This window comes from Coturnix japonica, chromosome 8, assembly GCF_001577835.2.
Source record: "Coturnix japonica isolate 7356 chromosome 8, Coturnix japonica 2.1, whole genome shotgun sequence".
NCBI lineage: Eukaryota > Metazoa > Chordata > Aves > Galliformes > Phasianidae > Coturnix > Coturnix japonica.
In genome coordinates this window covers 5,828,844-5,851,176 of record NC_029523.1, presented here as the reverse complement: position 1 = coordinate 5,851,176, position 22,333 = coordinate 5,828,844, and the positions used below count along the sequence as shown (strand labels likewise).

The following is a 22,333-nucleotide window of genomic DNA, read 5'->3' as shown; positions in this document are numbered from 1 at the left end:
TGAGCTCTTAATAAGTCACAGAAAGAACATGGTTTGGCCCAAATCCTCCAGGGAAGGCACACGTTAATCCTTTCAAAGGCTTTTCTGCACTGGAGAGAACCAAGCTACCGATTTCCAGTTTCTCCAAACCTTCCAAATTGTCAGAATAAGCACAGGATAGAAGGGAAATCTTCATTCAGTTGCAAATGAAACCCAGCCAAGTGCAGCCCCAGGACAGCATGTTCTTCCCCAGCACACCCCACCCCACGACTACAAAACCAGTCTATTAGGCTTGCAGACACAGTGGGTGAGATAAGCAGACAACACCACATTAAAACAGGAAAGATAATGGTTGATTTCCAAGCTATGTGCTGAGCCCTGACCCAAGACTCCCCTAACACCCAGAAACAAAGATAGGCAAAGCTCAGCACACTGCATTAAGCAGCAATTGCTGTGACAGGATGCATCTGAAATACTGTACTTCAGTGCACAGAAAATGCAACTCGAAAGGCTCTACATCCCCTTCAGACAGCAGTGACACACGCAGGAGTCACTTCAGAACAAGCTTCGAAATTAGCTTGGAAAGAAAAACATAGAAAACAGCAGAATCCAATACCCTGGGGAGAGGCACCAACTACTCACCGAAATTATTTCCAATCTAATTACGCTGTGAGTGATTTAGTACCAGACCCCTGCCATATAGGTGGGGAAATGAGGCTAGGGAGATGGGAGCAGGAAGCCAATGCATTACTGATCTGCATTACTGCAGACAACAGACTTTAATTACTCTCCATTGGAAAAGCCAGCATTCTACTACCCCAGGGAGAGCAGATCACCATTTGGTAAGTTTGAAATGAAAGCGATGGAACAAAATGCTGATTTTGGGCTGAGGTTTTTCCACAGCCTGAAGTGACACCACTTGATCCGTGCACTAACAGGACTTACAGCCTGACTCTGGTGTCCTCAGGGCACAGTAGCATCCCTCGTGGTGCCACCTCACACATCCCAGTGTCATGCACTCAGTCACACGTTCTATTTGTCCTGCTATTCACTTGGCACGGGGCTTCCTCCAGGCCTGACTTCCATTTCTGCTGAATGCTAGTTGTATTTATTGAAGTCAACTGACTAATAGCGTGCTTTGCCATTAAAGGTGAAAAACAGCACAACTTATGCAAGAATATTATGCAACATAAATAGGATGAAGCAGCAGACTCGCAATCTTTGCTCATATACCAGCGTTCTACTTAGGAAATGCACCAACGAGGCAAATGCACAGCATTCTCTTTGAAGATATGCCATAGAAAAGCTCTGCTCCTTTTGGAGACTGAAAGCTATCAAATCCAGATGGGTTTTGTGCAAGTGTTTAGCATACACACAGTGCTCTTGGACTCACAGTAGCACAAGACAAGAAGGTAAATATGCAGGATGCCTTTTGTCATTGATGTAGAGTAGGAAAGGATTTGTTAGAGGAATGACCTTTGTCACCTCCTGTTAAGCTCTGTCCATACTACAGAGCGGTATTCAAGTATTGCTTACAGCGAAAGGACTCCAGGCATTACTGGTAAGGACCTAAATACAGATCCAGCAAACTGAAGTGAAAGGCTCTAAGTTCAACCATTCTTATTTAATGAGGTAAAACAAATAAACTCCATGAGATATTTAAAAGCAGAGCGAGTCCAGAAGAAACAAAACCAAAAAGTCCATCCACAACTACACATTTGTTTCTTCATACTTCTTTCAAGGCAAATGAGCCCCGTGTCCCACAGAATTACAAACGCTTGTTGTTTTTCTATTGAAGTGGATGTTTTAACAAGAAATTCTGATATATCGAGGTCAGAGTCACTGCCATGGTAACACCAAGAGGAAACATTATGTTAGCATTTCAAGTTCCATTACAAACACGAGATAAAAGAGCTCCTTCCCCACCTTCTCAGCTCTAACCATGCATAGAACAACGCACCACCAAAGCACGAGGCCTCAGAGTGACTGCACTGACTGCACGTTGTGACAGTGCCAAGGGTCTGAGAGCTTGGAAAGGGAGGAGGACATGAGGTCCTTCTGCAGGTCAGCTAAGTGCTTCCAGCTCAACACAACACTACAAGAAGCATGTCACTGGCTGCTAGGCATCGGACCTTTCTTTAACTGAAGCCAGGATCCCTAAGGCTAAAATGAAGTGGAAGACTGGCTTGAATGAGGCAACATGAGCATAAAGATGAGCAGACACAGAGCCTTCTCAAAGTGCTTCCCTCTGTGGATACCTGATAGTTCTGCAGTAAGATGAGGCTGAGGTAGAGCTCGCTGAAGGCCAATTTCAGATCTTTGATATTCCTATGCTGGACACGCTCCTCATGGGACAGGTGGAAGACTGGCTTTCTGCGCCGCGGCAGCGTGGAAGCCCCACTGGCTTCTTTCTGTGCATCCAACGTTGACTGTAACTCCGTCCGAAGTGTAGTGAATCTGCGCTGAGCTTCTGCAAGCTTTTCTGTTGGTAGGGGAAGGAAGAAGGCAGGTGAGTGGATAGCAACTTGCCTACCAGACCTGTAAAGGCAAGTATGATCTCTTCCCCAAACAATATGCCTGTAGGTAAACATCGCTGCACAGAATAACCTACTGCCTGGCCAGCATCCACTACAGGCCGTGTGGTTGCTACCAGTTTATATGAAAAAGGAATCAAAGAAGAAACACATTTCACGTGCATGGCTTGATTTTGGAGCTTGGAGAACAACGCAGCCCCTCTGGCAAGCTCCCAGTGACAGATGCAGCTCCTGCTCTGCTCAGCAGCCATGAGGCTGCTGGCATCTGTACACAACCTGCAGTCACCACTTACCCCTCCTTCCTCCAAGCTGCATCGCACCCATTGGAAGCACTCCCTCATTAGTTAGCAAATAAAGGGGCTGCCAACCTGAACTTTCAAAAACATATCAAAATGATAGCTAAGGTCTGTTTTCCAAACTGAAAGATAAGGATTGGGAAAAAACAACTCACCAAGGAGCTGGTAAAATAACTCCCCAAGTTCCAGTTTGGATGAATGGTCGTTTGCATGGCCATGGCTATGCCCCGGAACTGCTGACAGCCACAGGGCAGCCCAACAGCCCATAAAAGCTCACAGCAGCCCTGCCCAGAGTGCATTCAGGGCAGGCTCTCTCAGACCTCCTTGCATTAAACTGGCTTAGATTATAACAAGGCTCCTCTCCGGAGGGCCCCAAACACAAACCAAAACTGTCCACAAATGTAATCTTAGCATTTCAACAAGCACTTCTTAGCTGGAACTATCCAAAAATGTTCCTATTTTTTGTTTCGATTGGGTATAAGTTTAGCCAAGAGAAGCCCAAATAATCACAAGCTGTTTATCAGATCAGATCTATTTAATGGCAGGTTTCCTTCCTGCAGGGGCAGAATAACAGCCTGGGGAATTAAGACTGCGTTTGATGGAAGCCAACAGTCTCTGAACACACAGCACAAGGCAGTGCTCAGAGCAGAGCCTTCAGGACAGGAAAAGGAGGGGAGGAGGAAAACAAACAGTGATCATCAAAAGGATTAGCTTTCCTGCAAGCAGGCAATATTTACTGTCATAAAGTGTCTAAGAAACCATATAGTAAGCTCATAATAAATAGCAAGCAGCAGGTCATGATGCAAGCCACCACCTGCCTGCGGTTATAACAGGGCCCAACATGGCATGCTTGTGATACGGACAAGACAAAGAACATTCCCCCACTGGTTCCTCTATGTAGCTTCACGTTAATAACACTAATAAGGGGTTTCCATACGATTCCAGTCACACTGCTCTCTTGCAAATAAAAGACTTATTTAAATCTTTTCACAAGAGATTTTCAAATCACGCATATTTGCTCCTATAACTTTTTGAAGTGACAGCAAATTGAAAAAAAAACCCAATCCTGTATTATTAATGTCATTCTATACAATGAGGGAAGGGGTGTGTGGATGTGGGTGCATATTTGTTAGCAGGTCTTCATTAGGGAAAATTATCATGTGCGCTGTGCATATAAATTGAGAGAACTCCTTCCATGGAGCTTAGCTTGTAGCACACAGGATCTCCTACTAGAGCAGCTGAAACAGCTCAGAAAATGGCTCTGGGCAGCCTGGTCTGGTGGTTGGTGACCCTGCACGTAGCAGGGGGTTGAAACTAGACGATCATTGTGGTCCTTTTCAACCCAGGCCATTCTGTGATTCAATGAAAGTAAGACAAGTCTCTGAGCATAACAACAATAGTATTTTTTAATATAATAGTCAGGGTAAAGCTAAACTGAGAACTGTTCTGAAGTTTAGGTAGGGACATACAAATTGCACATAGAAAAATGCCTAAAGACTCAAGCGTGCAACCCAGCTGACCCAACAGTGTCTAGCTAAAAACCTCTTCCTTCATTCTTTGTGTACCCACCATGGCTCCATCAAAACAGCTCCACAGAGCCAGGATAGCTGGCACAGCCAGCCCAAGGGAGGTTTGCTTCCCTACATGGAAGCTGTAGAGAGGCAAGCAGCAGCATACACTTAGTGCATCTATTATGCTTTTAGCTATTCTTGTGTTCAACACCCAGATTCTGCCAGCAATAGAACAGCTAGCAGTAAAGTCATACTTTAGACTAGCTGGTTATTAAAATACTTTACACAATTCAACTCTGTTATCTGATCAAAATAAGAAGAGAAGGCTACCATGAAGTGCTGCAAAAGCCTGTTTAATTCAAGACGCTAATAAATCAAGAACACGTTGAAAGAAAATATGGCAGCAGTCAGTACCTCACTGTACCCATATTTAAACTCTTTTCCAGTTGAAAACTCCTTTCAAGCATTACCAAAAGAGGCAGAAAACCAGCAGAGATGTAATGGTGGGTGGAACTAGAGCAAACCAGTACAAAGTTGTCTAAACACACACAGGAGAATGTCACCATGGATGAGGAAGTGTGCCCTATATGTAAAGCTGCCACTTAAATTTAAGAGCATCTTCAAAGTTCAGTAGGATGCTATTACAAAGAAATGAAAGTGCCTGCCCTTCGTCCTCTTCCATTCAAAAACCATGGTTTGGTTCCATGTCTGTGATTAAACCAGAGCAGTCTCCCATGTAAACCTGCCCTCTAATTACCTGGTGGTAGACCTTCCATGGACACTGTGGCTATTCTGAAAGCCTGGGAGCTTCAGACGCTTTTTATGTTGCTGTATATTCCACAAATACACACAAATAAGCACCTTACCTGAATAGAAAATGTTGATTTTGGCAAGTTCTTTCTCACAGGTTTGGAAGAACTTCTCTTCAAACGTGGCAAAACACCTTTTTACCGTGTCTTCATCCGTGTCTGTAAAACAAAATAGGAAAGAAAAGGTTGAAAGAGAAGAATATAGGATCGTATTTCTGAATGGCAGCCATGGAAATATTTCTTCAGAGGAAAAGAAATATCACCTTGTCACATGCAGAAAGAACAACCAAGTCCAGTGGGAACATGTACTTCATTGTAAAAGGAATTGCTCCAAGACCAAGGGGGAAGAAATCCCACAGAACAAATGTTGCCCATTGACTCAAGTTCCCATCGTCATTTCACACTCTTCATGTGCTCCTGCACATCTCATATGCTTCATCTTCACTTCCCAGCTTGTGTGATTGCACCTGCAGGGCCACCCTGGGTGAAGATGGTAGGTAGCCATCTCACCAACACTAAAACATCACCCACACTACAGTCAGAATCACAGAATCATAGAAAGACCTGGGTTGGAAGGGACCTCAAGGATCATGTAGTCAGGCACTGGTGGAAGGATAAACCACGCTCCATTCCCACGTGCCTGCCCAAGGCCTTCTTGGTGGACTTGCTGGCTCTGCACAGCAGCCTTCCTCCACAATAGAGCTTGGAGACTGGCACTTCCAAGATGACACTGTTCTGGTAGTCCACAAAACCCAAGCCAAGCTCTTGCTTTCCCCTCCTGGAGGGGATACCAGGATAGTGATGGGCAGCACTGAACAACACCCCTCCGAGACAGACTTAGACCTCAGCAAGAGCCGGGCTATGATAAAACAGCCACTTCAAGACCTTGCTTAAACCTCTTGTGGTTGTATAATCAGGAGCCAAGGACAGATCAGCTTCCTCAGCTCACCCTCCAAGATTTCACACACAAACACAACACCCAAGGATGGGAAACAGCTCTGCTTTGGGGCTGGTCATTCCTAAGGGCAGAGTCACAGAGGTTGCCACACAATACTCTGCAGCCCTAGTGGCAAAGCTAATCCAGACTTGCCCTAATCCATAAGCCACACACGTGTGGGTGGATGGAGCAAGAGAAATTAGTGCGTGGCACTTAGTAGGCAGATTTTAGGCCAGCAGTTGCCTGAAGGTTTTCAAATAACTGTAATCAGGGAGTACCAAACCAGAGCTGACTTAAGGAAGGGCCATATATTTCTGCTCCTTCCAAAATGTCGCCTCACAAAGCAACAGGAAGCTCAACATGATGCGGGGCTAAACCAAAACAGTGCCAAAGAAATCCCTTATTTCCTACTTCACCGATCATTTTAGGAGACAACGGATGGGTAGAGCTGTTTGAATGCACCCAAAGTTAAGAGGAAAAAGGGCTCTAAGGCACTAATGAGCCGCTACTGAAAGACCTTCCAAAAACCTTGAGCTGGGGAATTCAGATCTCTGTTTGGACCTCAAAACGCTGCTGACTCAGAGAAAAGCAAGGCTCTGTATAGACCATTCAATATCCCTACCCAAACATCTCCTTATAAAAGACATCTTGCAGACCACAGTGGATGCCAGCTTCACAAAAAAATAATAAATAAATCAAGATTTTCTGTGCAGAAAAGGTTTCCCTTTGGTAATGTTCCCACTGCAGTTCAGCAATTGAGCTGCAATAATAGACAAGTGCTGCCAAGGCTATTGCCTTTATTTGTTCTACCCCCAAGGCTAGGACAGGACAACATTTTCTGCCATGAGAAAATCACAGTGCCAGAAATTGGCCTTGGATTCAGGAGCTCCATGACAACAGAAGCTGTTGTTAAAAGGCATCGAGCTACCACTGCCAAGAAGGACCACTGGTAACCTTTCTTTTGTTCTATTTCTATGGCCCTAATAGTCTTTTACCCTAAAATCCACGCTGCTGCCATGAGCAAGGCTGCCAAGAGAGCCCGATCAATACGTCTGTTTCCTGCCATCACCTTCCTGCTGCAGAGGACAAGGCAGTAAGCCCAAAAAGCCCATTGCCCTTCCTTGCAAAATCACATCTCAAGCTGAAGCAATTGGGATGCGCTCCCATCTCCATGCTTCCTGGCGTGCACAGGGCTCACCTAAAATAGAGCCTGAAGTGGAAAAACATGCAAGTTGCATTTCTGCACTGCCCCACACACTCATTTCTCAGCATGTAAGAACTGTGCATCCAAATTCTTGTGCACTGCAGCACAGAAACAAGTGACTGACATATGGGGCTGCTTGCTTACTCACTTCCATGGGCTTCCAGGTGTCTGGATATGTTAAATGTTTGCTATGCCCTGCTGTTGGCCTCTTGCTACCAAAAAGCCCCGTGCCTTGGGCTCAGATAGGGCCACACCAACCCAACGTGACCAGGCTTTGGAAAATCAGAAAAGAGCTAGAACTCAAGCTGTATAGCTCATAAACTCAAGAACAAAGATCACCTCTACATCCCTAATGAGTCATCCTTGTGTTTACTGGGGGATTTTTCCATGGCCAAGATACTTCCATGCACCAACTCCCTCCCTCTGTGCAGAAAGCCACCCTCCTGTCAGCTGCACGTGGTATCACTCATCCTGCTTCTAAGAAATTAATTACTCACCATGCATTTTCATGCCCAGTCTTGTGGCTAATAAGTATAAGCACATTTTTAAGTGTTCAGAGCATAGATATGGAACCTTCTTTTCTTGCTATGGGAGGAGAGAGGAAGCAGACACCACTCACTTTGCATGGAAGGAACATTTGCCTTCATGTTTCACCTTCACTTCTGAGTAACCGTACATTTATGTGTAACGGTGCATCTCTTTCTTGGAAGATTCCATCAACAAAAATGAGGCCTTGAAACAAAATACCATGCAAGAAGCTTCATACATTAGGTAACATTAAAAAAAAAACACCAAAATTAAAGAAATTTACAGTAGGCTGTATCTACTTTTCTAAACGATTCCAGACGTGCTGGTCAGCTCTCCACTTAATGACCGCCTTAGGCCAAATGAGATTTGGTTATTAAGTTACTTCTCTAACTCCAGATATAAAAAATGAACAGTCAGGTAGCAAATGAGGTTGCACTATCTGCAAAGACAGTGTTTGTGGGCAGGTAGAGGAGGAGGCTTTGGTTTATCTCAGGCTTTGGTTTGCCATGCATGGGTTCAACCACTAGCCCAGAATAAATGGAATCCATTTCAGAACACCTTTGGAAATTACAATATTCAGGTGGGTAACAACTCTGTTCCCTTACTTTTAGGTTGTGTCACTGTTAGTTGTATTCTTGTAGATGGTTTATTTAGTGGGGAAGCAAAAGCAACCTCCACAAGGTGCCTTCCAACTAGGTAAATAACCAAGAGCCTGTGGCTCTATCAATACAGAACCTAAAGCAACTGTACTATTCTGGTAAGAAAATCGGGTATAGAAAAGGCTGGCAGCTAGTCCAGAGTATCACTGGGTTGTTTGACTTCTGCACAGTGCCCTTTCAGCTCCATTGGTCTGTCCCCATTGCTGCCTGCGCCTACAAGTGACCATGACACTCCAGTGCTATTTATGGGGCTTACAGGACCTAGGCTAAGGGGTACCTCACATGTGAAGGACAGTGAGGCAGGAGCAGAAAAAAATATGAGAAATAACTAGCAATATTTCACAATCTGCCATAAAATTAGAGTTAATGCAATAGGGCAGATTTGAAAACCAAGAGACAACACAGAGGGACAGGACTTGCAATACTTGCCTTTGAATTCTTCTCCTTTTCAAGGAGAAAAGTAAAGATTTATTTAAATAAAAGCTTCCTGGAAAACTAAACCAGAAATACACCACACACTTCAGAGTGAAGAAGAGAGGGTCGAGAAGAACCACAGCAGCTCCAGATGAAGTTTCACACCAACCACCGCACATTCAAAGGCCAAAGAACAGAAAGCAGTGGGGTTGAGAAGCCTGCTCCATGCATACCAGGACCTGTCCAGACACACAGACCAGGTGTGCCCAGTCGAAGCAAGCAGCCAGCGATGCCAGCAGAGATACCAAAGGTTGGTGGAAGGACCAGGATGGCAGCAGGCATGTCCCTGGCTAAACAACGTGCCCACACATTCCTCCAGCTGCTGACCTGCTGCCCGGAGACATGGCTTTCCTTTAAATGAAGCAGCCCTGCAGCAACAATGGTTGCACAAAACCCATCTCACAGTTTACACATCGGTGGTTAAGTAACACAGCCTCATGTTCTATCCACCTACAAGAGCTGAAGAATGCTTTCCTTCTAGAAACTCATATAGGTGAGTGTAAGGGATGCTTTCCCGACTTCCCAGCTTGGCCCTTAAGCAAAGCAAACACAAAGGACTAGCAGCAATAAAGATATGCAGCAGCATGGAACACTATGACTAGAACTGATGACTTCAAATCAGGTGTTCCAAGTTCCAGTTGAAGTTCTTCCCTATATTCACCTGTTCCTTCAGTTCACGTGCTCTTTCAAGCCTGGCAAAACTGAATGTAGCCAGTCTGTGCTATAGCTCCCAACTTCTTTTATCTGTTTAAGATCCACCTGCTCTAGAAAGGGGTGGGGGAGATCCTATATCCTATAGATGTGAGCTCAAATCAGTGATGGGAGTGATTACCACAGGGACTAGCAATGCAGCACCAGGGGGAAATTAAAGGAAACTCAAACACTCTGGTGCTGAACATAGCAGAGATCTCTCACTCTAAAAGCCATAAATATTACTTCCCTGTCCCACCCCATGAAGGAAGGTTAAGCTTCATGGCGTGGCAAGAGAACCAAGAGGAAGCTTTCCCACCTATTTCAATGGGATTCTGTATCTATCAAGAAAGACATGGGTTCAACCTTGCCAATAAATTTAATCAAGCAAAGAAAGGTTGTTTGTAAGACATAAAGCTCCATAATAAAATGACTGTTTATGCTTCTGTGATTGAGCCTCCCGTTTTAATGGTCCTACTCCCAGACCTTAAGCAAGCAGCAGCAATTACCTTCTCATTAGAGAGAGCTACTGAAGCCTGGCTGCCATGTGGGATGCCCACATGGCTGCCTGGAGCTGAGCTCAGGTGCCCACAGCTCCAACAGCTCAGTCATTCAAACATCCATCACTTGTAAGCATTGAGCTGCAGTTGCTGGAGATGAGCGAGATGCAAGCTACAGCTTCCTCCTGCAGGTTGCCAGCAGCGATGCTGAAAACCTTTAGGGAAATGATGCAATTAGGAGCATTTGAGCTTCTTAAAAACCCCAGGAGGAACAGGATGATGCTGCTAGCAAAGCAGGGCAGAATAGGATGGGACAGGATGGGGAAGGGGAAGCCCAGCACACCACATCCCAGGGAGACAAAACAGGGTAACAGACAGAAATGCAATGAGGCTAATGGATCGAGAACCATGCTGCATGGATAGAGCTGATACCAGACCTCCCCCCATCACCCCAGAAAACCATCAGCATCCTTGTAACAATTACAGAACAAGGCTAGGAAAGTTAGGAAAGAAAGAAAATTGCTCAAAAGTGGCAGTAAGAAACAGGTAAACAAAGGGAGCACTGGTAAAAGGAAAACAGGGCTGCTTTTCAATCTCTTCTCAGGCACACAGGAGAGTGTTTGCTGGGGGTATCAAAGCCAGCAGGAGGGCAATGAGAAAGGGAAGATTAACAAAGCTGCGTCGGGGGAAAGACTTCAATTAATATTGAGAGCAACCAGAAAGAGAAAACTAACGATGCAGAACAAGCGACAGGCTCCCCTTACATGGAAGCGGCCACACAGCACAAAGACATGCCTGCTATAAACATGCCAGTGATGGCTTCATCCCCCCCCGGGGAGCAAGCTATTCCAATTCATTTTTCTCTTTCCTTTTTTTTTTTTTTTAAACCAGCTATTAAGAGCAAACAGTCAGCGAGAAGATAATAAGCAAGCAATTATCTGATGAAGAAAAATGTGCTTCCACGGTATCTTGGAAAGATGGCATAGGGCTGGAGAGCTGCTCTGTGTTAGGCTGCACCAGGGGACCTTTACACTCAGCACAGATGCTGCTGGCCTGCATAGAGCACAGAGCCAAGCCCACCCTGCTGCTCACTGGGACCCCACTCCGGCCCAGAAAGCAGAAGCCTGTCTGGGGCAATTTCAGTTCAGGATTCAATAGCCTTGTTTGCTTGCCTGTGCCCTTGCTCAGCCCCAGTCCCCACGCAGGAGCTACAGGAAGCATCTCTGCCCAGAGCAGCCTGGAATCCTTTAAAAAGGGGGTTTTTCTTTACACCTCAAATGAGAAGAATAATTTAGAGGCATGTGATTCCCCCCGACATTCTCCCAGGAGCAACACGCAGCACTGCTGGCACTTTGTAAATAACGCAGCCAAAGGAAGCATTCAGTAATTTCTATTGCTTACAGAACAAAACCCGGCGGGACAGGAATACACAAACTGCAAAACTAACTGCCAGCACCAATGGGCTTTGCTTCTGGAAACAAACTGGAAGCAAGCATGCTGAGGAGGGGAAAAAAAGAGCCCAGATTTCCTAACCACCTCTTGCTTACATCTCCAAGAGCACTGTGGTGCCTTGCAACCACCAGTGCCATACCCCTGCTTGGGAGCATGGCAAAAGCCTGAGTTTCAGTGCAGTGCATCACCTTACGTGCAGGTGCTCTCTCTATTAAGGGTGAATGAAAGGAAGCATGCTCTGCTGTGAGAAACCTGCAAGCCCCACACCACAGATCCACTCGAGGGTGAAAAGCAGGAGCTAAATTCAGAGGGGATTTTGGTAAAAGGCAACACTTGAAGGTGTTTGCAGGGAAACCAATCTGTTCCTTGGCAAAAAGCAAAGGAAACTGGGTATTACAAGGTTATTCCGCGCTGTTTAAATCTGTCAGCGACGCATCAGCGCAAAGTTGTTGTTGTCCCGATTTTAGAATCCTGCAAGGATTTGAATGTAACCTTTAGGCAAACCAATCCATTACCTTAACTACAAATAGAGCGATGACGGCCTTCAAGATGACAGCGTTTTCTTCTCACCCACAATAAGTAGGGCTTTTCTGGCAAGTGTTTGGGAGGAAGAACTGGCTCCTCGGCAGTGGGACTATGGAAGGTGGGGAAAGCATAAAACATCACTGCTGTGTCACATGGAAGGGCAGAAGAACCCTTTTGCTACACTCACACCACTATACTCCAGCACCAACTGGGCTCCAATAGGTCCTGGAGCTTTATTTCAACCCCCAAGAAACACGGAGGCTGCCCCAGTTCATTCACTCAATTGATTCACCAACTGGTCTGAAACATGAATAAATATGTAAGCAGCTACTCTCCTCTAATTAGTGACATTCAGTGAGTCTAACCTGAGAGCCCAGACCTCCAGCCCCTGGCTTTTTAGCTCTCAGTGCCTCCCCCCTGGGAACTGAATAGCAATCAGGTATGTAATGAGGGGAGGGTTGCTTCTGGCTTCCTATTTAAGGCAGAATATAGGGGGTGGGGAAGGGAGACAGGGCTGAAAAACAATTAAATCCTTAAAGGCGGGCAAATGGTCTACACACGCTGTGAAGGATTAAAGAAGAAAGAAATAAAAGATTAGAAATTAGAGAGAAGGAATAAAGGAGAAATAAAAATGATGGCAATTGCAGAAAGCACGGAACAGATGATGCATTTCCTATGTGATAGCTTAAACAAGTCCCAGGGCACACCTCCCAAGTCCATCAAACAGCGCATTTACATAAAATCATTAATTCATTACAGGCCTGAAAGAAAAGAAAGATGGGTCAGGAGGGACCGGATGCAATGAACGAAGCAAAACTGTGCGCTTGGGATGCAAGGCAAAGCTGTGTTTCTGTGCACACCGAGAGGTACAAAACTAACTCCAAAGCAACACCTAGGACTGAAAAACCTTAAAGTCTGCCAAGACTAAAGCACCGCACACATCCGATAGCCATCCTGCTTGCAACACACCAAGGGAAGCTGCTGATGCTGCACTTGTTCCTGCGCTGATGAGAGCGCTTTGCTCCTGGTTCAGCTTACAGCACCCCAAATTAGCAACGTGGCCACTGCTGCCAGCTGAGCACCAGGCTGCCAGCTCTGCAGGGAGCTGCAGCTTCATGAAATGACAGTAAATACTCACCAAAAGTAAGCCGAAACATTACAGCCCCCCTTCCAACTCATTTCTAACACACCAATTGATCTGGGGTTTCTTTGCTGTTTTATCATTCCACCCTCCCCCCAACTCCCCCAGAATTGCAATTCGGGAGCTATCAATCTGCCTTCAGTGACAGTGTTATCGGGGTAATCCCACAGCACAACATAATTGGGCTTCCAGACGGCTGCACTATTTTTACAGCGGAACATGGAAGTATTTTCCCTCCGTTTGCCAAATGAGCCCATGAAATACGCCACATGGCAGGTAGCGTGCAGATGACAAAACAGTCAAAATGCAGCAGAAATACAAGATGGGGTTGTCAAAAGGATGCCAACAAGTCTGTGTCAAAAAATATATATCCTGATACCCGCTGCAACTAAAGCATTGGCATATCTTTGCTCTCCAAAGATGATAACCTCCACCATTGTACTCATGAACTCAGCTCATGGAACTACAATTAACAGCAAAGGAATATCCAGGGCCTTGGATGCAGGCTTATCAAGTGCCTGTTGATGTGTCTGTTGGCAGTGTTGAGCTGGGCTGTGCGGAGGGACAGGAGGACAGCCAGGCACAAATCACAGCCACACTCCAGCAGCCTGGCTGCCAGAAGGCAATGGTCACTAAATCAGCCTTCCATTTTAGGAACAAGGTTGGAAAGACCAACCTAAATGGCACTGGAACTACCAGGACATGTAGCTTCGAGCCCAAGCCCTGGCTCCAGCCTGCAGTTGCATCCAGGCTCCCTGCTAGCCAGGATGCTCTCCCTGCTGCTATCTACACGAGAAGGGCAGAAAGGCCGCAGATAAGAACTGAGAAACACGTTGTACATCAGCCTGGTACTACTGTAATCTAGGCTAAGAGAAACAACTAACAGGCATACAAACACCTCCAGATACTCATCTCCAGTGCTTATCGCAGTGCCGAGGAACGAGGTAGAGCTCTCTATTTGTGGAGTAAGCAGGGGAAGGAGGAAGAAGATCTCTCCCAGGGGATGGGGAGAAGTTGCGGTGTTGCATCTTAAGACAGATTTATAGCAACCTGTTCAGAGAAATTAGTTTCTAAAGAGCCAAACAGTCTCACACGCCAGCAGTAAGAACTAAGGTTCTTTCAAACCCTCCCTCTTTTTCCTACCTCCCTCCCCCCTTTCTTTTTTACATATGCAAAACCAAGAACAAATTTGCCATCTGCACTCTCACAACTGCTCCTCACATTCACGCAGCCTGACAGAAAGATGTTATCGGCGAGCTGCTGTCCTCTTTGGCAGCTTTCAGAAACGAAATGCCACATCAGTCTGGTGACATCTTTGACCCACGGCAACACTGCAGGTGCTAGGAAGGAAATTCCGGGATGAAATCGATAAGGTGCCATAAAACCCTGTCAGCTCTGCTATAGCTGCACAGAAGGGCTGCAGCAGCGAGACAAAGGCAGCAGAGAATTCAGTGCTAGGGCATGGGGAGGAATGGAGAAGGCTGTGCTCTTATTGCTACATGTGAAACAGGGGCTTCAGTAGCATCAGCCCAGGCTGTTTACTGCACAGGGAGAAGGCAAAGTGAATCCTTCTCATCTCATCTCCCAAATTCAGCTGGGAAATGGACAAAGAGGTTCTCCCCAGAAAACAAAATAAAGGCACTATGATCTATAAAGCATCATTTTGAGGTTCCCTTTCTTTTCTCACCACACAGCCTCTGTGTGTCCTTTTGCTGATGATGGCCAACTCATTTTTAAACTCAGACATGCACATAGCAAATGCACAAGACCTTCCAGTAACTATCTCTCCCCAGCCATCTATGGTAGGCATATTACAGTACTGTTGCTATCCATGCAGTCTTCTCAGTGCTATGCTGCTTGCAGAGGTTCCACAAGCAGCAGCAAACCAGCCCTGACACAGCTATGTCCCCCACGCACCTTGCAGCACTGCTTTGACCTCTTTTCACTTTGGCAAGACCCCCAAAGTGCTCTTTGAAGGTTGCAGACGTGTTCCCCCAGCAGCACAACGCATGTGTGCTCCCTATTGTCTCTGCTCCCACTTGTTTGAAATTCCTGCAGGATCCTGCCATACTTCAGTGGTACTTTAATAATAGCCTAATAATTGTCGCAGACAATAACTGACATTGTATGGAGACCTCGGGTGCCTGGGGGTGAGTAGGAGGGGTTGCCTTGGTAACAAGGAAAAAAAATCATTTGACAAAGAGACACCAAAGGACACGAGCTGATCCATTCCCTGCGCAGGAATCCATGGGAAACATCCCACGGGAGCTGGCACCAAAGTGAGTTTCTGCTGGTCAGGGTAAGTGAGCAGCACTAAAGCCAACTGAGCTGGAAGCAGCCCAGAAACCAAGGCTTAAACCAAAGAGGATACCAGCACCACAGCATCCTGGTGGTGATGCTCCTGTCCTCACACCATTGTGATCTATGCAGGGAGGGACCAAGGTGGCTGGCACGTTTGGGTCCTGTGTACTGCCAAAAGCAGCTGTGAATCTCATCTCAGTGAGATGGAAGCTAATCGTCTGAGCGGCTTCACTTTAAGTGCTGGAGAGGGGTAATGAGGTCAGCAGACTCCTCTCTCCAGTGTCCCAAGAGCCTGTTTTTCCTCTGCTCTGTTTTGATCATGTTGGCAGCTTTCTTCTAAAGACATCAACATCGTAACGTGCACCAAACCCAAAGCTTTTAAACCATGGACTGCTACCGCAAGTAGCAATAAACCCACTCAGATGACACGTTCTTGCAGTTGTTCTCCAGGGCAGGAAAAAACACCTCCTGTGAGCTCCAGCAGCCCCATCCCAGCAGCTGCTCACTGGGAAGAGGCATGGAGGAGGAGGCTGTGAACAAGCTAGGCCGTGAGCAAACAAGGCAGCTCTATGGGGATTCAACAGCAAGAAAAGCCTCATTATTACAATTATGGAGTTACTACTCTTTATTACTATTACTGATAGCAGAGCCGGGGGAAGCTTGCAGAATGGCGAGGCACAAAAGGCTGCTCCTCCAAAGGAAGGGCCCAGGCTGACAAGATGGCCTCCTTCCAGCAGGCGCCTTCCCCCCCCAGCAGCCAAGCTGCGGGGCTGAGTTGGCTTTGTGCTGCCTTGGGAAACGGGATCACAACGCGGATATCTAAAAGCATGTTGTGGCATAGAGCCAGCTCCCTTGCCAGCAAGATTCTCAACCCCTAACACCGAGCAAAACCCTACTAATTGCAGAATTGTTCTCTCTTCAAAGAGTTGTTTCTACACAGCTTTACAAAGCCAAAAGACATCAGAGGACGCCAGTAACATTCGCTTCTGTAAAACACCGAGCGGCAGAATTAAACCTATAGGGATCAGAAAAGGAACAACATTCAGCAGTAACTACAGAGACCTCACTACATTGTGAATTTCACATTTCAAGGAGACTGCAAAAAGCTGAAAGGGAAGCTGCGAGCATCGACTGCGAGCTGGAAACACGGCACCGGCAGAAGAGAAAAGGAAAACAGGGATCAGGAAAGGGCTGGAAAGGTGAAAATCCCTTGAGACATTCTAGTCATGTTCTGCTGTGTATCACAGGACACCAGGCAGCGCCTCAGAAAGGGAAGCGACAGCCGCCCCTGCTATCGGGAGCATTAATCTGATGCATTCTCAAACCTGGGAAGGAAGCAGACGAACAATACTTCTATTTAGCTCGGCCGTCCAAACCGCCCAACCAAATCTATAGATATGACTAAAAGGACAGGGTTATCTACAATGATTACATGCAGATTTTTTTCCTGCCAGACAGCAGAGGAAAGGAGAACATCAGGGTCTTGTTATCTGTGGTTCAATATACGTACTCAAGCCACTCACCTCTGCCTTTGACACCTGCGCTCTTAAATTATAGATGCACGAGTGAATGTGGAAACAAAGGCATTTCTTCAACTAAAGAGCTTCCATTTCCAAATAGCCATCTCGATACCCCAGCTAAGAGAATGTTGGAAGAATAAAACCATAAAATAGCCTGGGTTGAAAAGGACTGCAATGCTCATCTCATTTCAGCCCCCTGCTATGTGCAGGGTCTCCAACCATCAGACCAGGCTGCCCAGAGCCCCATCCAGCCTGGCCTTCAATGCCTCCAGGGATGGGGCACTGACACGCATACAACACAATTAATTTTCTTCCCCCAACTTAAATCTCAGGGAATAGTTTTGGCCGATCATCAAAGAAAGAGAACAGACGAGTAAAATCATGAGAAACTATTGTAACTTCTGAGTATATACTAATACTATAGTGAGGGGGAAAGAGACTAAATAAAGCAACACAATATTTTAATAGGTTTGAAGCTAAGCTGGCAGTGCATTGAGCAGAAGAAAAGCAGGACTTTGAAAAATAGGAGTAAAATGGGAAAATTGGCCAATTACTGTGCATTTGCAGCAGCAAGAGTGAAATATGCTGCAAGATGGTTTGAAGCAAAACCAGGATCTCCAAGGAAGCTACAGCAGCTATTTGGGCATTAAGCAATGGAGGAAAATGGAGACAGGGATAGAAATGCTCATTTAGGAAAGGACTCCTGTTAGGGCCAGTTTTCTCCATGGCTGAGTTATACTTCAATGTGAAAATTAAGAAGAACTGGCATGGAATTGATTCAATTACAAAATTTAACAAGATTTGCCTTTTAAAGTAATACATCTTAAGGTCAGGTACTTGCAGAAATAAGTAAGATGTAGGCAAAAAGAGTGCACAGAGCTGGCTGAGAAACCCTGAGCTGGAAAACACCACGAACAAATACCAGAACTCCCACACCTCGTCTGCAAATAAGCCTGCATTATAAACTTCAGGCAAATATAATTAACAACATGACTGGTAAAGAGCTCTGGGTAAGCATATGCCTGAACTGGTTAACTCTGAAAACACAACCATTATGAAGATATTGGTTAAACCATTTGGATGATCCTCACGCCTCTGCACCACAGCTTTGCCCCATGCTGACCCACGTCTGCCCTGGTGGATATTCCAGCACAACCAACCCATGGGCCTGGGCCATCATTGGGAAATGACCCAGCTCCAAGCAAGCACTTCCCAGCCTTGCACTCCTCCTTCCCTTTCTCCCCTGCTTCAGCACCAAACCATCACCCTGGGACAAACTCAGGAGCACATTCAGCAGCTGGGTGCTTCTCTAATAAATTAATAAGCAGGCCTAATACATTAAGGGAAGATTAAGAAGGAAGACTTCTGGCTGTTCAGCATCCCCTCTTTACTTTTCCAAGTCACACTGGTATACAGTCAATAACATATGTCTAAAAGCTTCTTTGAAACCTGCCTGAGCTTGCAGGGAGCCCTTTAGCTCGGAGCAGTACCTTGCTTTCAGCCACACAAAACCAGACATTCATCCTGGACACAAGTCACCTGTCTGGCATGTTGGTGAGTTCCCCTTCAGCTGGAATTGTTTACAAACAAGTCAAGCCTGACACAAGGCATGCACTGTCTGCAAACAAAGGCCGTCCAGACTTGCAGTCTGCAACAATCAAGAAAGCCTCAGCAGCCCTTTGCCAATTGGTGCTGTTCCAGTGGATATTCCCTTTCACCTTGAAAAGCAAGAAGTCCTCCAGATCATCTGCATCTCCTACAGAAGTGCCAAAGATAGCAGAGCTGAGAGAGACAAGGAAGGCTGGGTTTGTTCAGTCTGAAGAAGACACATGGCAAAGTCCTAAAGCTGCCCTGCAACCACGCAATGGGAGAGTATGGCGACAACTTTCATCACTGGAAATGGCACAGATCTGAAAATAAAACTCCCTTCTGCAGTAGCTTTGTTTTTTAACATACAGTATCTGCAGAAAGAATCACCTTCCAAACGTCATCCTGTTCTATCAATAAAGAACTGAAACACCGCAGTCATAAACACTACATTGCTGGGTAAACTGCATTTGCTTGACTTCAAAGCATTTTATCCAAAGATGGGAATACCACAGGGGAAGAAAAATTGCTTCATTTAGGATCAAAACTTGTAACTCGGAAATCTCTGCCGGAATCAGAATCATTAATGATTAAGGATGTTTAATCCACTGCGTTAAAGGGGAAAAAAGGCAGCACACTTCTTGAAATAAACATAACCCACTCTTATGGAAATAGAGCTGCTGGTAAGAACAAGGTCACTGTGGTTTGCCCAGAGCCAAAGGCAGGGCAGCCACCAGGCCAGGCTCACATAGCTGCATATCCGCACCATGGAAGAGCTTCACCAGCATGTTCAAAAAGCTGAGCAGAAGGTTGCAATCTAATTGCTTCAGTTTACAGAAATAAATACTGCCCCCACCCCCAATATTTTCAAGTAATTATCTGGCTGAATGATCACAATCATGAAATATGTTATTATCCCAAGCCGACATTTATAGTACCCAGGCTTAAAACAGCACCTCACTGCAAGCTGTATGCCAGAGGCAAGGAGCTGCTCCTCCCTGCAAGAAAGATGAGCCGGAGCGGGACACGTTGACCTGCACCATGCAAGTCACTGCCAGCACCAGCTGGGGCCATTCAGCTCCTGCTGGGCACAGATTTCACTGGCTACAGGCACCGTTGGAAGCAGGGGAAGGAAGGCATGATGCTGTAATGTGATGTGGATAGTGGAGTTGCACAACCCTAGGTTGCAGCAAACAAGGACAAGCCCAAAATGTAGAAGCTGCAGATGCAGAAACAAAGGAAGAAAACTTGCTTACCCTTTTGGAGGTCTCAGGTAGGCAGGGATCTCCACCTCCACTGCCAACCCTTAAATGATCCTGGCTCCACCCCTTCCAGTCACTCAGGTGCATTGCATACACCTGAGCTGCCCTGGGTTGGCCCTGCCTTCCCACCAGGTGCTCAATCACTGCTTCAAGCCGTGACTTAGCATTTCTGCTACAGGAGGATACACAAGCTCAGGTCTTGCTCTCCTATTTGCAAACAGCAAATTGAGTAGCAATGTGTTTGCTGACAAACTAATCCTGTGGCCCACGGGAGGGGAATGAAACGACAAAGGCCTCAGAGCTTAAGGAAAGCTGTAATCGCTTCCATGCTCATCAGTCCCAAACCTGATTAGTCTTCTGTGAGCAGTGTGAGAGTTGCCGATGCCAAAGTAATCCTCATGTTGTGCATTTTTGGTGCTTCTCTTACCCCCACACAATGAGCTGAGCTGCTGGGGGCACTTTCAGCTCCAGGACAGCTCCACCATCAGAACCAAGGCCCTTCCACCGCTCACCTCTGAGTCCTTGAGTAATGAAAAGCTCTTCAGTTCCAGAGAAGAATGGGATTCCACTTCCATGAAGGGGAGACAGAAACAGATGTTGAAGGCCTCGCACATGGCAAGGCACCTCCAAGCAAGAATTACATTAGGGCCTTGAGAATTTGTAAAAAACAAGAACCATTTACCCCATTGCAGTGACAAGGGACAACGAGGCTAAAGGAACTGAACAGCTTTTCAATGGTTGATTGGTGCAGACTGCCAGCAGAGCAAATTGCCAAGGAATTCATCTACCATATGAAGGCTGTAGCATCCAGAGCCCCCGGAATGGAAAAAGGAAGAAAGAAGGTTTAACCAAAGCACCACGTTTTAAAACTGTCATCTTATTATCACAGTGTCATGAGTTGGAACTATAGACGTGTTTGAGGCACACTGGAAACTATGGGTTTAATTAAATATATTCTAGGGAATGTTTCTGATGCTTTCAGAGTACTTTTTATAGTCTCGATGTTGTGGCAACAGAGGAAGTGGTATTCACATCAAAGATAGCACAAACAGAGCAAGGAATTTGTAAGTGTATGCAAGTAGAGGGACAGCCCAGGTTCTGAGTCAAAATACCAGGATTCAGCTGGAGTGGAGGGAGGGGGAAGTGAACACAAGTATGAAATAAATCCCCAGGTACAAGAGGTGAGGTAAGGACAGGGTCCTGCTGAGAACTCAGGGGTCACCATCACCTCCTTCCCTGCTATTGGTGTGGCCTTTAACACGGTCACTCCGACTTCTGAGAGTTTTATTAAGCCTTGCTCTTCTCTAACCTCCAAAGAAGGGCTGGCACGCACGCAGGACGCCTGCTGAATACTGAGAAGGGAAAAGGAGGCACGAGTCTGCCTGCACGCAGAGACCTTTCCTCCGGAATTCAGCCCTGGAATGCATCATGGGGCAGCACGAACAGGGGCTCCTCCTGACCACATCACCTGCTGCACTGCATGAGAGGCTGAGTGCAGGACCAGGGGTGCCTTGCAAACATAGAGAGAAAAGATAAAAGCAGTGCTCGCCAGCTGAAATATCTGCTCTCACATTGCAACATCAACCCCTTCAAAAAGCCCCAGAAGGAGGCACTGAGGGTATTCCACATTTTGTTCTATACAAACAATGTAAAAAAAAAAAAGTGTCTGGCTATAGATGTAGAAAGGATTAAACCCTGGATATCCACAGACTAGCAATACAGCAGCCCATCAAACTAGCTAACAATGAGCCCTAAGGGGTACAGGTGCCAACTGGGAATGCACCAAGCTGCTACAGTACTTTGCTGAAACAGAAAACCTGGTGCAGGATGTCCCTGTGTGTTTAGATCTGCAAAAGACATGAAGTGATATTCCACCAATATCAGAAATGGTTGAGAGCTTTAATGCCTTACAGGACAATATTCCAATCAGCCTCAGGTAAGATGGGCTTATTTGTGATACTCAAGATGAGGAACCGTTTGAACACATAACAACAGCACTGTGCCGTCACATCCTCCAGACTAAAACACCGTGTTTTCTTTCTATTGGAGTTGCTTCAAGGTACAGAAAGTTAAATGAAATTATAACCAGGAAACAGCCCTACTGACACGACTCCTTTACAAGTCTGTGCTGGGCTGGAGTTTTTAGGGCCATTTCTCTCAGCTTATAGACTTATTTCCTCACATGCAGCCACAAACCACCAAAGTTCTTTGTGCATTCGTGCAGTTTTACTTTGAATGACATTTCTCTTTCTTCCGAGCATACAACCACTCAAGTAATAGAAAGCTGAAAAGTGACATTTAATGTGTCTTTTGCGTAGATGCACATGGTTCAGGGGAAGGAAAAAAGCAAGCAGTAGCTTACCACTAGTGGAAATATCACCAGTTTGGTTTTGAGTCAGGAATGCAGAATTAAACTGGTCCACC

The 22,333-nt window shown here is 46.0% G+C and overlaps 1 protein-coding gene across 1 annotated transcript in view; it reads right to left on the bottom strand.

Annotated features, from left to right (window-relative positions):
- XPR1 (xenotropic and polytropic retrovirus receptor 1) overlaps positions 1-22,333 on the bottom strand; it is a 66,986-nt gene that overhangs the window by 20,090 nt on the left and 24,563 nt on the right. The window contains exons 3-4 of the mRNA XM_015869702.2: positions 5,187-5,288; positions 2,238-2,461 (exon numbers count right to left, since the gene is read on the bottom strand). Of these exons, the coding sequence (XP_015725188.1) occupies positions 2,238-2,461; positions 5,187-5,288 (326 nt within the window). The remainder of the gene's footprint in view (positions 1-2,237; positions 2,462-5,186; positions 5,289-22,333) is intronic.